At 25.3% G+C, this 17616-nt stretch overlaps 1 protein-coding gene across 2 annotated transcripts in view; it reads left to right on the forward strand.

Annotated features, from left to right (window-relative positions):
• LOC129614850 (protein sickie-like) overlaps positions 1 to 17616 on the forward strand; it is a 94550-nt gene that overhangs the window by 50900 nt on the left and 26034 nt on the right. Inside the window, exon 1 of one of the 2 annotated variants that reach the window (XM_055529806.1) lies at positions 16882 to 17136. The exons of the other annotated variant lie outside the window; for it this stretch is intronic. Coding sequence (XP_055385781.1) covers positions 17051 to 17136 — 86 coding nt within the window. The 5' untranslated portion in view covers positions 16882 to 17050. Of the gene's footprint in view, positions 1 to 16881; positions 17137 to 17616 lie in introns of those variants that run through there. 2 annotated transcript variants of the gene reach the window in all.

The raw sequence follows: 17616 nt of genomic DNA on the forward strand, positions 1-17616 counted from the left end.
GTGAAACTTCTATTGAAAATTTATTGTTTGTTACAAAATTAAAAATGAGTGGAGAAAAAAATCTAATCGGAATAAAATAAAAAAAAAATTTCCTATTGGTGATTTTTCAATTAAATTTAATTGAATTTTGGAAACTTTCATTTAAAATATTTTTTTTTTAGTTTTATATCTTATTTTGTTTGAAAATGTTTTTTTTATAACTTGGGTTTATCTCATATTATTTACTTTTTTAACACACGATTGATAAAATTTTGGATTTTATGAATTGTTTACAAATTTATAAAATTAAATATTTTGATTTTTGTTTTAATTTTTTTGCTTTCTTGACGTTATGTTTAAAACATTGTGTTTGATTAGAAACCAAGAATTCAAATAATTATTGTATTTCAAAAAAGAAACCAAGTATTAATAGCTACTTTTAATTATTGCTTATCAAGATCAAAAGAAAACTTTAAGTAATTTCAAATGTTGCGGTTTATAACAATTGCGGACACAACATTTACAATTGCTTTTTTTGTAAACGCAATTGTAATATTTCGTAAAACAATTAATTTGTAAATGTTGAATTGTTGGAAACTTTTATTTAATTATTAACGAAATTAATTCAAAAGAAAAATTTAGAAAACATTTTGGAGTTCAAATACTTAATATTCTAATTTAAAATAGATTTTTTACAAAAATTTTTAGAAAATTTAAACCGAAAACAAATTCCATGACCTTGAATCTTTTGTTTTTATTATATTAGAACCTCAATGCATCTTTTTATTAGAAATAGGTAGGCTTGTAAAACTCATATTAGTATCATCAAAAAACTAGTAATTAATTTGTATTCACAATAAGTAGTTGAAATTGTAAGTAGATGACACAAATTTAAAATACATTTAGTACAGAGTGATAGAAAAATACTTATACAAAGAAACAAATAATAAAAATTTTAAATCTTTAAACAAAAACAATGCAAATACTTCATATATCCATTGTTTCGTTTGTTTTTTCTATTATAAATAAAAAAATTAAAATTTCCCCAAAGTGATTTGATTGCAATCCAATAATTTCTAAACATTTTATGCCTATCTATATAATATTAAATAAATTATCTGTTTTAACTTGTTTAAACTGAAAAACATAACTTTTAACCCGGTTCGAATATAATTTATGAGACATTGTTTTGTATTTTATTCATTTTAAATTAGAATTTTCTTAATTGGATGAACTCTGGAAATATACGAGGGGGGAAATATTTATTTTATTTTATTGCTACATTTATTCCGAACAATAAAAAAATTTGTTTACAGAATATTGGATTTTATTATGCAAAATTTGCTTTAAGGATATTTTTCTATAATTAAAATTTACCTGTATTTTATATAGAAAAAAGAAATAAGAATAAAAAAAAAATTAATAAAATGCTATTGTAAGCTTTTATTATAACCGATAAAATAAAAAGAAATAGCAAAATGTTAAGAATGCCAATAAATTTTTTTTTTCATCTTGTAATAAATTTTTTGATTACGGACATACTTTTTTTGCAGCATCTTTGTAAATTTGTATATATGTATATATATGTTGCACAAATTGGTACTGTATAAATAATAAAAACAAAATCTAATCTTCATTTTTATTGTATTGTACAGAGTGATTTTTATTGTATAGGTGAATCAATAATTTACAATTTATTACTTAAACTAAACGATTCACAAAAACTTATACTGTAAGGTATTTTAGGCAGATTGTTATAGTATTATTGAATATTTTGCTATAAAAATATTTGATTTTGTTCAAAATAGTATAAGATAGAGAAATCTTTATATTGTAATCTTAATTTTTCAAAGCAAAGCATTATAAGTAGTAAAAACCTTTACAAAAGTGCAAATTTATATTTAAAATTTTTCTCTCCCTCTTTAAAATATTAGTCTTAAAATTTTGAACACCCAGTACTTATTTGTAAACAAATATGTGTGGTGTAAGTATATATTATAAAATGAAAAGTAATTTCTAATGATTCTAGCAGTAATCAAGCATTTCAAATTGAAGAATATTCTTGAATTGATTTTTTTTTTCTAATTTTTAATATTTTCCTATTGCAATCTTTATGGCAATAATACAGCCATAGTGCAGATAATAAAAAATTTAATAATTTCTCAAATTTTAATATTCTATTCTTTACTGATTGATGTATATATGTATATGAATATATGTAAGTACATACATGTATATCCTGTATATAAGTAGATTTCATTGAACTTCATAATAATTTTTGTGCAAATTTTCAATATACTTAAATATAAAGATTTCGTTTTTATAGATATTTTTTTTTCTTAACTTGTATAAAAATTAATAATAACGATTTTATGTTTTATTATGTAATAGTATACTTTTTGTTTAAGTTTCAGATAATATGCTGTTTTGGTTCCTCAATATCTGCATACTTAAATACTTTGAAATTTTGATATTGTATTTTTGTCATTCTGTTTATAACACTTTTAAGTTCTTCAATTGTTTTCATTCGATATTCACAATATCGTAGAATATTCACAATATAATTGTTTGAAATACTTATTAGTAGATTCAATATCCATTGATATATCTTTCAAATACGGGATTGTGACCAAACGTTAATTAGTATCTAAAATATAAAAAGCTTTAAAAAAAATAATGAAATTAGTGCTAAAATCTTAAAATCAAATATTTTAAGAGAATATTTAAATATTTGTGGTTAAAAGCAGTAATTATCTAAGTCTACCATGCGGTAATCATTAATTTTATTTTATATACAAATTTAAGATTTCCATAATTGCGATTTAAAAATTTGATTAACTTACTTCTATTAGGCAGTCTGGCACTTATAGTAATTTAAAGTATCAATAAAATTGTAGAATTTAAGTTTCCAACGCTAGACTCGTCCATAACAGTAGGCCTATCGTCATCACCCAATGACAAATCCGCAACTTTAAATGAAATCATAGTTTTGAAGTTTGTTTAGTCGAAATATGTAAGCTTTTTTCGACAGCTTTATTTCTTTTGACCACTTGAAATGTTCCCATAATTATACCAGTTAACTTTCCGTATATTTTAACTTGTATAGCAGTAGAATTACTTTTATTTATATTTAAAATTGAAAATTTACTGGAAGAGTATGAGTTAACGGTAAAGATGATGATCAGTGATTATGATGATTGCGATGATGATAGTGATATTGTTGTTTTCTTCATTTTGTATTTTGTTTTGCAAAATAGGACATTCCAAGATAAAAAAAGAGAGTTTGCCTTTTAAAAATTGGTAAAAAACAAAAAAAAGAAAAAAAGAGGGAACGAGATTAGTTAAAAGAAAATGAGAAATATTAGAAATAAAATAAGGCAAACAAACAGTAAAAAAAAAAAAACAAAACACTCAAAAAGAATTTCATTTTTTTTTTTCATGTTTTGTTTTTTTTTTCCTCTTTCTGTATTTTGCTTAAGGACTACCATACTTGCTCCTTATTTTATTTATTTTTTTTTTGTACATAAATGGTTTTGTATTCCCATTTCTCTATTTTCTTTCTTCATTATACATGACTCATTATTTATGAGGCATTCACTTAAATATATCATACATATATATATATACATACTTGTGTCATATAGGTTTATCTATACGTCAACTTCTAAAAACATACATCAAGAAAGAATTTTAATATGTTAACATAAATATACATATAAACATGTATAAATAAATACCTTAATGTTGTTCATATAAGTATATGCAAAATAAAAATGATGCATAAGGATAACAACTATAGTAATAATAATCTGTGCCGGAAAATGTTTCCTGTTGCAATTATATATTAATGTCAAGCATTTTTCTTTTCCTTTTTACCTTTCTTTTTGAATTTAATTTTCTATATTTTTCTTTATCTTTTATGATTTTTCATATATAAAATTATATAAACACACATATAAATTTTTTATTCATAGCATTCATGTTAGTATATAAATATTATATATGTGTGTATAAATTAAAAAAGAGGATACAAAGATATAAGAAAAATGGCTATAATTAAGTCTGGAGTACAAACATACACGAAATATACTTGCGAATAAATATTTATATAACATAGTTATACCTATACACACAAGTGTATGTGTGTAAATCAAGTATTTATTTACTTTTAAAGTAGAAAAAAGTAAAAAAAAAACAAAATATTAGGAAATGAAAATAGATTTAGATTAAATAAAGCCTAGAATTGAGTTTAAAATCGGAAACATAATCCGTAATCGTAATAATATGATTGTATATATGTATGTATATAAAAATTACATAACTATTATGTTTATATACTGATATGAGCCTATTAGGATCAAAAGAGACAACTATGGTAATAGGCACCAATTTTATGATAATTTTTAAAAATAATATTTGCTATTTTTTTTACAGTTCTCACACAGAATTGTAATATAATTGGTGTATTTTTTTAATAAATTTATATAGCTCTATAAAAAAAAGTAAAAATAGTGATAATTTAGATTTTAAAGTGAGACAAAACAATAGTCTTATATGTATATGTAAGACGTTCTTCTTAAGCACACAATTCCCTTCCTTGTAGCGGAGACAATTAAAAATTTGTCCATCTACCAATTTATCCGTCCCTGTTCTTGATTTTCAAGATCAAAGTATATTTCGCTTGGTTTCCATTGTCACTCTATTCATTATAATAACTTTAAATCTTATTCTGCACTCCCTAAACGCTCAAAATTGACTATAAAACTGAATTCGATACTGATTATTTGTTCTATTCATATTTGTTCTATTCATATTTAAAAATTAAAATTTCGATCTACTATGAGTTTATTATCTAAAAACGTGAATAATTTATTTTGTTATTATACATCCCATATGACATCCAGTCCGTTTCCTAAACAAAATTGCATATTAAAATAATTTCTTTTATTAAAGTATCATTAAATTAAAAGGACAACAAACTAAAAACAATCTTATATACGTCGTTTTAAATAATTAATTTTTTAATTTTGTAAAATTTGCAACTCATAGCTATATGCAACTCATATAGTGCTTTAATATATACTTCTACTTAATTTTTATATAAAAATATTTTTATCTAGAGCAATAACATAAGTTGAACTCTAAAATACGAGTACTATAAATTCTCAAAAATGATTTTATTTACACATGAAATCCCACTTGTATATGTATAAGGTATATAAATTTTTTTTTGTGTGTGATTTATTTTCATCCTTATATAGAAATCTTTATGAGTAACTAGGTTAAAATAAAATTAGATAATTATTTTAAATCAAAAGAGAAATTTCAGTTCAATTAAAAGAATACCGAGGAATGTTTTTTTTTTCATTTCCCCCAAGATTTCATCAAAAACTTAGACGTTTCTTATGTCATATTGAGTGAAACTATGGGGAAATTATAATCTAAAGTGAATGTACTTATTATTTCAAAATGATTTTTTAAATAATGCCTGTAAAGTGTGTATTAAAAGTTAAATACGTATATGGGCTATAAGAGAAGACATAAAAATTTTAAAAACTTCTTAGTTCAAGCTTCTAAAACTATTTTTATACAGTCATATATTTTTTGACTGGACCACTCTGTATATAATTATAATTCAAGTTGTTTTATAACACATTTTTAATAACAAACTAAATTCAACGGGTGAATAAATAATTTCCGGTTTTTTTAGTTTTATATGTTTGCCTTACAATTTTATTTTTCACAACCATGAATATCCTTGTACCTACATATATGTAATTTGTGTAAAACTTTAACTATACTGAACAATAGCCGACTTAAAGCGATAATTTATTCATTTAATAATTAAAAGTTTTCGCGTTTTTTTTTTTCACATACCTATCAGAAAATATTTTTTTTTGTCACAGTTTTTACCTCACTTAAATTAAACCTTCCATCTCCTTCATCCATCCCCTTTTGATTGTTTAATTTAAAAAAAGAAATCCCAGATTTTGGTTATTTAATGTAAAGTTAAAACCTTTACAAATTGAACGCAAAAAATTTTTAAAACAAAAGTGTAAAAATAAAAAGGCACCACCGTGAGAAGTCATTCATATACGAGTAGTCAGTCACTCACAGTTTATGATTTTTTGTTTATGATTAATGTATTTTTTCACAACAATGTGCATTATTTTGTTCGCAAGAGTATAACAAGTTTTTCATTATACATTTATAATACTCTGAAAATGGTTCGTACTTGATTTTTATTTAGGTTTTTTTATGTAAACATTAATTTTAGTTTCAAAACTGTTATTAATTCTAAATAGGGACGTAAAAAATATTAGAAGAGTTTGTTTATCTTCCTAACGAAATTTAGTTGTTTAGTTGCATCGGGGTCTCCTCTCCTTCCCTACAGAATCGGCAAGACCTTAAGCTCAGTTTTCTTAGGCATTTCTTAAGTCCGCTGTGTCCCGTTAGCAAACCCACGAGAATTCGCACATGATTCCGAGGCATCTTTATCATTATCTTAAAGCGCTTTTGACTATAATTGCTCAAAAGCTTCTTTGTTTCTTCTTCGTCAAAATTACGTGAATTCTTAAAATTTTGTCAATACGGTCAATATTTTAATAGAACCTGCACTAAAATCAAAACGGTCTGCCTACATACTAAAAGTGTTTTTAATAGAGCAGTGGCTATACTTGAATATTTCGTCAGCATCAGTGATATTTTCCTGTCGACAAGACCTTGCTATTTTTTATATACGTTATTTTGCATGTTTCCCAAGGTTGGTAAAAGAAAAATTTTTTCCATCCCTCATTTTGTATTAATGACTTTTTATTTTTTATTTCACTTGTAATTTTTTTCTGTTAAAAATTTTCTTTGTATAAAAGCAATATGATGATGTTTGGTATATACGACATCATGTTATGTACCACTTCTTAGGTTTATGCACTATAAGAATAAAGTGTTATTATTCTAAATAGAAAAGGAGAATAACAGAAGAAAAAAACAAAAAGTGTGTGTTTCATTTTAATGATGTTTTTTGCATGAGCAACTCTTTTCATAACTTTTTTTTTCCATTTTCAAGTGAATTTTAATCATTGATATTAAACAAACACACACACATTTATTCGGTACGTATATGTACATGACTTTAAATAAATATACTATTGTAGGTGTTGATATAAAAGAAAAAAATTAAAATACATAATAATTAAAGGAGAGAAACAAAACTATACTTACAAAAATTTACAGTGGTAAATATGTAAAAAATTTGCTCGCACACACTCATACTTCTATACGATTCATTATTCTTTTGCAGTCTAGAAATGAATTTCCTTTTTATTTGCTGCTTTTTTTTTCTTTTAATTTCTCTTAAAAACGCATTTCCTGAATTTAAAATTAAATTTTTTGCATAGAAGCTTTATTTATTTTATAATAGAAATTTTTAATGTTAATTACAAAAACAAATTAATGTTGATGTTTTAGAGTGTAAAGGTGATGAGTTTTGAATAATTTAAGTATAAAAATTTTAATTTATTGTTAAAACTTATTTTGAACTTCACATTCGTATTTACTTTCTCACGAGTCTATCATTCAATATATTTGATTATTTAATTTTTTTAACGAAATTATTGGCATAGAAAAGTGTGTTTGATCGATTAATCCTAAAAACTAGGTACATAAAAACTTTTTTTTAAGCAAATACACCCCTATAAGTATATTGTTCAGAAGTAGTGAGCGATCAAGTTCTGTAAATTTATTAAAAGTGTGAGTGAGCAGAGTAGACTATTTAAGTGAGTAGAGCAACGCTAATTAATTCTACCGAAAATTAGTACATATATTTTTTCTTTTAAATCGCTTTCACTAATTACACTGTGTGCTCGTCATAGTGTCACATTTTTTTGAGTTTCGGGCCAAAAATATAGCAGGAAAGGATTTTTGTTTTCATTAATACCGTGGTATTGAATAAACATAAAAATTATCTATCGTGCGCCGGCTGCAGTTGGAAAGCCTAGTCCACAGGCGGGACGGCAATAAAAATAATGTGGCTAAAATACGATCTTATTAAATAAGGTCGGCCCTTGGTGATGTCCCGAGTGAAAATTGCCTGTCTGATGACACTGACCATTTTAGGAGCATGCGAATAGGTTCGCATTGCCCTTCAATGCGGTGTGTAGCAGCTGCCGGGAAATGGACAAGGAGGAGGCTATATATTTTTCACTATCTCTGCTATATATTTTTCACTATCTGGGTTCTGGGCGAGCCCAGATGTGGAGCGGAGTAGGTGTGCCGGGGTTAGACGGGATATCAAAGATAAGCATCGAGAGTTTAAAAAGATTCCACCAGAAAATCGGGTGGTTTACACAAGCCGCTTATAATCGTAAGCTTAATGATGGCCTAGTGACCACGGGGTAATGGTAGAAAAAGTAATGGAGTGCTTATTGAGGTGCGGTCGACCTGCTGCACCGGTCACGTCAATCAAGCAGTTAACCCCCCTGTAATTGTTATGGAACAAAATTTTTTAAGAATCGAAAGTATGGGTCACCGAATCCTTTTCAACGAGTACTCTCCCAGCTTTCTTAAAATTTTTCTGGTGTAGAACTTTTTAAAGCTTAAATATTTCGGTGGATTGGTAGGTAGGAGGGCTAGGCTCAAGGTCTCGGTTTTTTCAATCCTTTTTTTTAAGAATACCCTTAATTTTATTTACTTACAGGCACATTAAAATTCACTATGATATAAAAACTATTTACTCCATTTCGAATTTGCATATTTATATTTCTCCCATTTGATTTTTTCTCATATTTAAAAAGAGAGAAATATATTAATTAATTAAAAAATTTTAAAATATGCTCAAATCGAATAAAATCCTTGGGGTAAAAGATCAACGCAAAAGGTCGTTAAACTATTTTTAAAAATTCTTTTTGTTTCACTATTTGGCATGTGTACATAATAAAGCTCAGCCCATACCCCAATCTAAATACTTAATGTACAATCTCATTTTTACTATAACTAAGTTTTTTACTATACCAAATAAAATAAATTTTTCTGCAAAATCATTAAATTTATTACTTTTTTTTGTTCAATTTTATGTTTTCTTATTAAAAATGTTGTTTTAAAACAAAAAAAAAACGATCAAAAGCATTGAAGTATTGTTTAAATTCAATAGTTTAAGGAAAGTTTTAAAAAAATTTGTATCCGAAAAAAACCCCAAAATCTATTAAGAAAGTTTTCTTTCAATGTTTTTTTTTTCACTTTTTTATAATAAAATTTCAACTATTTCTCCCCACAAATTTAAGAATCACTTTTCTATAAAAACACACAAATAAACTTTTTTTTTATCTTTTTATTCTCCACAATATTTTCAGAAATAAAAAAAAAAGTTTTTCTTAAAATTCAATTTTAAAGTAATTTATAAGTTCAATCTAATTAGGATGAATTCATTTCACGTTCCTACAATACGTCTGCATCTCATTTACCCACAAATAAACTTTTATCCCGAGTTTTCTGTCTTGTTGCCTTTTTTTAATTTTTTTTTGTATTGTACAATCATAAGTATTTAGAGGAGTTGTACTCGTTTAAGAATTTTTCTATCTTGAATTTTTTTTTGCGTTAAGATTTATATATGTACATGATACAATAAGGAATGAAAATACAAGAAGAAAAAAAAATAATCAACCAGCTAAAGAAATAAAATATAGAAAAGTTTTGACAAAGTTTTTTTTTTCTTAAAAAGACTACAAATATAAAAAAATAATAAAACAATAACAAGTTAAAAAGAAAAATTTGTTAAAAAGGAATTGTGTAGATTTGCTTTGCACGCTGTTAAATTGAATGAAAAAATGTTAAAAAAAAAGAAACTGAAGGAAAAAATCCTAATAACTTCTTAAACTAATTAAAAAGCGAACTAAAAGAAAAATGAGAAAAATTTATAATTTATCCCACCTTTCCATCAGATGCTTATAATATTTCTTTGAGAATAACGGTTGTTCTAAAGAAATGAGAATTCTACACATATGAATTTCCTTCTCAACGCTGTCACCCAGTACTGGGCTAATAGTAGGCCCATCGGCATGTTTCCACGGCACACTCCTCCGCGTTAATTCAATCTAAAATCATTGACAAAATTCAGCAAATTAGCCGCAGGAGCTCCCGAGAGTTTCCCAAATCCGTCAAATCGATACCTCTTTTCCTACAGTTTTTTCCTCCACATCAGACTGGGACACACGCAGGGTATGCACTTCTAGACGTCGTTCACTACCCTGGCGTCCTGGCAGCACCGAAAACATCCAATCAAGAAATGCCTAGTCTTTTTACCATTTTGCCCAATAAACATGCCCCGATAAAATGCCAATATTGATATTTCTCCTGATTAATACCAACAAAACTCGTTTTTTCACCGTCTTCGGCCACAGGGCTATTGTTCTATTAATTCGCCTGCTGTCCCAAAGCAAATTCCTTCCCCTTCTAGTTTTTTCAACTTCTCCCATGGCGGAAGGATCGAATAGTCCATTGTTGCGATGTCTACCACTGCCCCCAATTTATTAAGTTCGTTAGTCCTCTCATTTCTCTGACGTTTCTGTGCCTCGAACACCCGCTCACGATCACCCTACAAACGCCCCATAAGTCAATTAAGGCTATACGCATAGCCCCAGTTTTGACATTGCGGGAAGATAACCCAGCAAACGCAGTACTCGGCTTTGAAATTATTCATTCCAAATCAATCATAAATCGTAAAGTAAACCTATAATACCTTGCAAATTGTATTCACGTGTTTTTCAACAATAAAAACGAAATTCAATAATAAAAAAAAACAACAACATGAAAAAAGAGAGGCAAAAAAAAAGTTTGATTTTCTTTTCTGTTTTTGAAAAAAAAAAAAAATACTCAAATGTTTTAATATCCTTATGCGCGAGATATGATTTCATTTTAAAAATGAACAATTATTCGTGGAGGTAAAAAAATAAAAAAGTTTTCTTTCTTTTATAGTTGAATAGCAATTAAATTCGTCAGAAGAGAATCATCTGGTTATTTACTTACAATAATTTTTTTTTCATTTGCCTCATCCTGTTGTGTACACATACCGCACTCACAAATATATCTACTTAATATACATCACGTACATGAGTCAAATTATCCTAGTATATCCACAAAATTTCCTTAAGGTTTTCTGCTTTCAATGTGCCCAACTATGTGAGATTCGAATGAAAGGATCCTTATAAGGAAAACAGGATAACAATTTTTATTATTTTTGAAATATAAAATCCAGTCTAATTTAATTTATATGTACATATGTATGTATATATACAAATATTTTTAGAATATCCAGATTAATAGGATGTTTTATGGGAAGAGGTGGGAGAGATAAATAAGGTTAAAGTTAATGGGGATACGACTAGTATACAAAACAAAAACGAAATATAAGAAAGTTTATCAAGGGATGAGAAATGAGTATAAAACTTCATAAATTTTAGCTATGGGGTATTTAGTATGATAACGTTTCCTGTATTAGTTTTATGAACAAAAAATAAAACAAAAAGAAAGAACAAGGACTCTAAAAGTATCAAAGAGAGCAAAAAAAAAATTATTTTCTACTTCATTTCATTTTGACCCCTGCGATTGTCAGTTTAATTATGTTAAAGTCCTGTATTTTTCCTTTATGATTTTATTTTTTGTTTTTCTTCTTCTCAAAGAAACAATTTTTGTTTTTTTTTTCATTATTATTACGATCCTTTTTCCTGTTTGTATAGTTTACTGAGAAACCTTTTTTCTCTTTTACTTCCTGTTTTATTTTCTTATATGTTATGTACCAAAAGCTATAAAGAAAAATCAGTGCTCTTATCGGAAACTTTTTGGTTAAATATCATTAGCGTTTGATTTTCCTGATTTTTTTTTCTTTTTTTTTTTGTCTCAAAAGGAACCAGTGCTATTTTCAAGTGTTGAATATATTTTTTTGTGTATTAAAGGGTTCAAATATGGTGTTCGAATCATAAAGATTATTTTAAGGATATTAAACGATAACTGATTTTTAACTAGTTATAAAAGATTAAAATAAAAAAAAGGGTTCAATGTAAAAACTTTGTTATTCGAAAATCTATTTATAAAGCTAATAAATACTTTTTAGATATTTTGTTATCTAAAAGTAAAAAACAAAAAATCTTGTGTATTGGATGGACAGGGGTGTAAGTAAATGATTCATTTAGAAAATTGTAAACAATTCAGAAGCAAAACAAAAAAAAATAGAAGATTTAAAATTAACTTTTAAAATATAAGTATGTAATTGTGTTTAGCTTTCACATTCAAAAATTTAATAGTTTGACAAAATTTTGCTTACATTTGGGATAATTAATGTCAACTATTTTTGGGATTTTATAAAATTTCATGAAATTTTACCAAGTTATAAGAGTACACCTTTAACTTTTATTTAAAAATAATTTTAAAAATTTGTTTTATAACAAGATAAAGAAAGTACATACCTTAATATCTATAATTGAGTAAGCTAGGTTGAATGTCCTTCTTGTCGTTACCCAAATAGTACACTTAAATCAAATAAAATTGTGGAACTAAATCAGATTTTCTTATTCTGCACCATCACTTGAACCAAAACGACTTGAAAAACTGATACAATAGTTGAAAGCAGGTGCATTTACACATAAGTTAAGTTCGTTACAAGCAAAAAGATTAAAAATCCAAAGAAGAGCGTGACTTCCTTTCGTAAACTTTAAACTAGGATCATGAGTGTGTGATGAGCAGAATGTGGTTAGACACAGTCCCCTTTCATAACAACAGATTCGGCATAAATAGTTAATCAACCACTCATCTTCCAGGCATATTTGACAATCAAACAAATTTTACATTTTCTCCCACTATGAGTAGCTTTAAAATTAAGTGGCAAATAAATAAAAAAACTTTTATTGTTTCTTGCAATTTATGGTGTAGGTGTATAAATATTTTGTTTTAAGAAAAATCTTATCAGTGTTTATAATTTGTAGATAACTATAAAATCATTTAATATTAATTTAGGATATTTTAAACATGAATTTAGGTTTACATTATGATAGGTTTTATATTGGTGCTTAAATTTTTGTATAATATTTTTTATTAATAAATGTAAACATATTACTACGGCAATAATTCTATAATTATAAGGTGTAAAATAGACTACTTCATAATTTTTACTATAAATTATGATTATATGTTGATATAAATCTTTTAAGTGTTGTTGTTACTATGATAATTTTGAGTCCAACCGATTGAACCTTGACTTACAGAGTATGGACGTATATATCGCTTCAACCGTGATGATTTTATGGGGGCATTTTGCTTAATTCTTAATCGATATTAGTGAGAGTTTGTGTTTTTAAATATTTTTCATAGATTTTGTTTGATTCGTTTAAAATTTGATGAAAGTTTTTTGTGTTAAACTTCACGATTTGATATCTAAACCCTGTCTTAGAATAACCTGATTGAAATTTATATAACCACATTTTACACATTAATATTTATACAAAGTCAACTATTAATCACTATCGTATTGCGCTTGTCTAAATTTATTACAATCACAATTTAGCAACACATCGAAATTAGGAAAAGACGTCTTTAAATTTAAATACAATTGTAAGAAAAAAAAATTAATAGCAATATAATATCAAGATTTTTTTTTCTACTTTCAAAATTAAAATCTTACATAAAACCTAATTAAATAATGCGCAATTTTTTTTTTATGAAAAAAAAATTTTGCTAATTAAAGGTGAAACAAAAAAAGAATAATGATCACGATTTTAATTTTTTATTCCAAATAATACGAATTCCAATCTAACTTAATATTTAAAGATTTTTGCAATAATTTTGTCAGATCATCTCATCATATATATACCTTACTTAATTTCACACAAACACATCAAAATTAAAAAAATAATACTTATAGTACCATGATCGTGTTCATCATTTTTACCTTCATCATCGTCATCGTTATTACTTTAAACTAATAAATTATGTATAACATTACCATTATTATAAATTTTCCAGTTCAGTTAATTTGAACTTCCTCGCACAATGAATGAGTTCTTTCTAAATACTTACATATACATTTATAAAAATATGATATTTATGGAGCACAATTATTAAATCAGTACAAATGAATAAATCATTAATTCTCAAATACGGTATGAAAATACGATTATAGTAACCATATCTGAAGACTTAACAGAAATAATAGTACTTATTTGATTTGTTATTGCGGATCTAAAATGATAAGTGTTAATTTTATAGTTACCGTTTTTTACTATAATAACCAAATTTATGAGGTGCAATAACAAGAACGAGAAGTGAGAGAGGGGAGAAGTAAGGGTTGTTCGTTTTCCAAATAAAATGATTAAATAGTCTCCACTCCGGCGAACCTAAGACAAATTGGGACAATTTAATAATATTCACACTAAAATAAACGACTTTATTAAAAAAATTTTTTCTGACTCCAAAGAATGAAACCAAAAATATTTTCCTAAGACTAAAACCATATTGTAATCTTTTATGCGTACTGCCAAAATTTAACAAGTAGTACATCAAAAATATTTAAATTTTCACATTATTTACACACTTAATCCTAAAAATAAACTCTTCACACCATAAATAAATTTCTCAAAAGTACCTTAATAACGTTCTTCAAAAAAATATCTGTTATACGGCCACTACATGTGTACGAAATATGAATTTGATAAAAATAGAATAAATTGTTATAAAGCGTGTAGTAAAAAAATTAAATAAAAAAATGTTAAAATCTTGAATTTTATAAAGCAAAAAGACTTACCTATTATATAAGTAGAAATCACGACCTTGGTTTTCTAATGATATGAAACTTTAAGAGTGGCAATATACAAACAAACTTACATAAATATAACATCTTTACCCGTATAATTTTGATATAATAATTTTCATACCTCTGTAGTTTTTTTTTTTTTTTTATTCTTAACATAACAAAATCCCATCAAATTAACTTCTAATTTTTTGTAGATTTTGTTACAAAAAAAAAAACAAATCTAGGTAAGATAGGTTATAGGTTGTTAATATTCACTCACTCTATGTGCTGTCACACTTAGTTGAAAGAGCAAAACAATAACAACAAAAAATTGACGTGTTCTCTTTTATATTATATTTTGTACTGTTTTATTGTTGTTATTATAAGAATTTTGTTGTTAATTCAAATATCATAGTATTTTGGCTTTTCGTGGTTTTGAATTATAACTATAATACTTTGTTGCGGAAATTGTTCTGGTTGAAATAATTTTATTAGAGTAGAAGAATCTCATATGAAATAAGTGTTTTAAATGAAGTTATCTGAATTTATTGAATATAATTGACATAAAAAATTTTTTTATTTATTTATTTCATATAATATAAGCATAGTATAATATTCTCTTTTTTTATATATATATATTTACATGAAATGTGTACATATATGAATATGTTGTATTCACGGCTTAGGTTTTCGAATAGTTAAAATTAATTTTTTTTACTCCAATTCTTTTATTATTGAATTACAATAAAATACAGATAAAAAAATTTAATAATTTTCCTTTATTATTCAAAAACAGAATAATTTAATGTGATTAAAAGTTTTGTATTCAAATGATAATTACTATGCCTGTATATATATGTATATTATTTTTAGTCGAAACTTTCACAAGTTATTGTTAAAATAATTTTAATATTAAGTGTGCTTTATTCAAAAATGATTTATTAAAATGAATTCAAAAATGAAACTAATTATTATAATTATATGCAATTCTATTCAATAAAATAGGCAATATTTTGAGCTCTTACAATATTACAAATATACGAAATGTATAAACTTTTCAAATTTAATTGGTTGCACATTGCGTGAATTCAAAACTATTAATTATGATGTTTGTCATTTAAATTAAAATTATTTTATTGCATACAATAAATTCTTTTTGAAAAATAATTATTAAGTGAACTAATAAAAAGCAGAAGATCGCTTAAGTACGTAATATATAAACTCTAAATCACTTTTGAAACTTATACTTTTTGTATTTCATTTAAAGGCATTAAACCATCTATTGGTGGAATACTTTAGTTTTTTTTTACAATACTAATAGGGTAATACTAATAATAGTTAATAGGATAGGGTAAATGGTTCTATATTAGACTTAATACTTATTTTCCGTATAAGTATTAAGATCTACCGGTATGTTCAAGCTACACATTTGAACTAATTTTATACAGGCTGCTGTAAGTACCTAAGCTAGGAGTTTTATACGTTTAATACACTTTACCACTTATGACAAACTGAATATTTGGTAGTTATAGAATGTTTCCCTCGTGTTTTCTGTTAATTTAAATAAAAAAATTTACTAATTATTTGAAAATTCGTAACTTTACTTCAAGCATATTGTTTTCTAAATTTTTTGTAACATAAATTAACGGTACTTATAGTCCTATATTATATAATTTACTTGGTTTACTTTTTTGATACCCTTTTTTTGAAGTTATTTAAATTTTTGATTTCTTTTATTTTCGGGATTTTAAATGAATTTGTTTTTTGTTCGTTTTTTCTATGTTCAACTACACAATATCATCCATCCATTCAAGTATTCAAAAATAACTTTCTTACCTGCATACATACACTACACACACATATACATATTATTGTAATTCTAATATTTTAATAAAAAAAAATTTTGTATTTTAGTGCTTACATTATGAAAAAAATTAAAATAATTTTAAAATACGTATAAAATATTTTATAATTAACAAAAATAAAAATAAAAAATTACTGCCAAAATGAAATCTAACTAGATTAACCTTCCTTTATAATATTTTAAATAATTTAATTTGAATGTGCTAAAAAAAAAAATATAATATAGTGAATAAAAAAAGCAAAAAAACAATAATGTAAATAATAGAATATTATTTAAATATTTAATTTTTACAACAAAAACTTTATTAATTAAAAATTAGAATAAAAAGAAAATAAATATAAAAATGTAAATTTTAAAAATAAGCCTAGTAATAAGATAAAAAAAGCTGATTAATTTATATAAAAAAAGAAAATAATTTTAATGAGGATATTAGAATGGGTAACTCTTCATCATCATCACATGGGGAGAGTAAAAATAATAGAAAATGTCGGAGTTTACCAAATTCTCCTGATGTGAAAAGGTAAAAAAAATTTCGAAAATATCCAATTATACAATTGTGTTGTTTTAGGAAATTACTAGTGAACTTCACTCTTGTTATATTTCAAATTTTGGCCTATAGGCAATTTTTCATTTATTTGGGCATGTGCCATTAATAAATGAAAAAGAAAAACGAGAAGAAGAGTTATGCTAGAAAAGAGTCTAGTCTGTTTTATATGAAAACATCAATTTGAAATTATTTCGAATTAAAGTTTTTCACATACAACGCCAAGTTGTATCACGCACTTTTGTTTAAACCAAGCTCCAATCCTGCTGGGTATTAAATAACTTCTGGGTATTATATAACTTCTATATAAAAGATTAACTCCCACTCATATTTCATATTCATTCTTTTGCAAGACACACAAAAAACAAAAACTGTTTTTTTTTTCCTCTTTTAAATTTTCATCTCTTCTACTTCTACACCACAATTTTCAAAACAGTAGCCATAAAATATTATAAA

This window comes from Condylostylus longicornis, unplaced genomic scaffold (assembly GCF_029603195.1).
Source record: "Condylostylus longicornis isolate FDR11 unplaced genomic scaffold, ASM2960319v2 ptg000005l, whole genome shotgun sequence".
In the NCBI taxonomy this organism is placed as follows: domain Eukaryota; kingdom Metazoa; phylum Arthropoda; class Insecta; order Diptera; family Dolichopodidae; genus Condylostylus; species Condylostylus longicornis.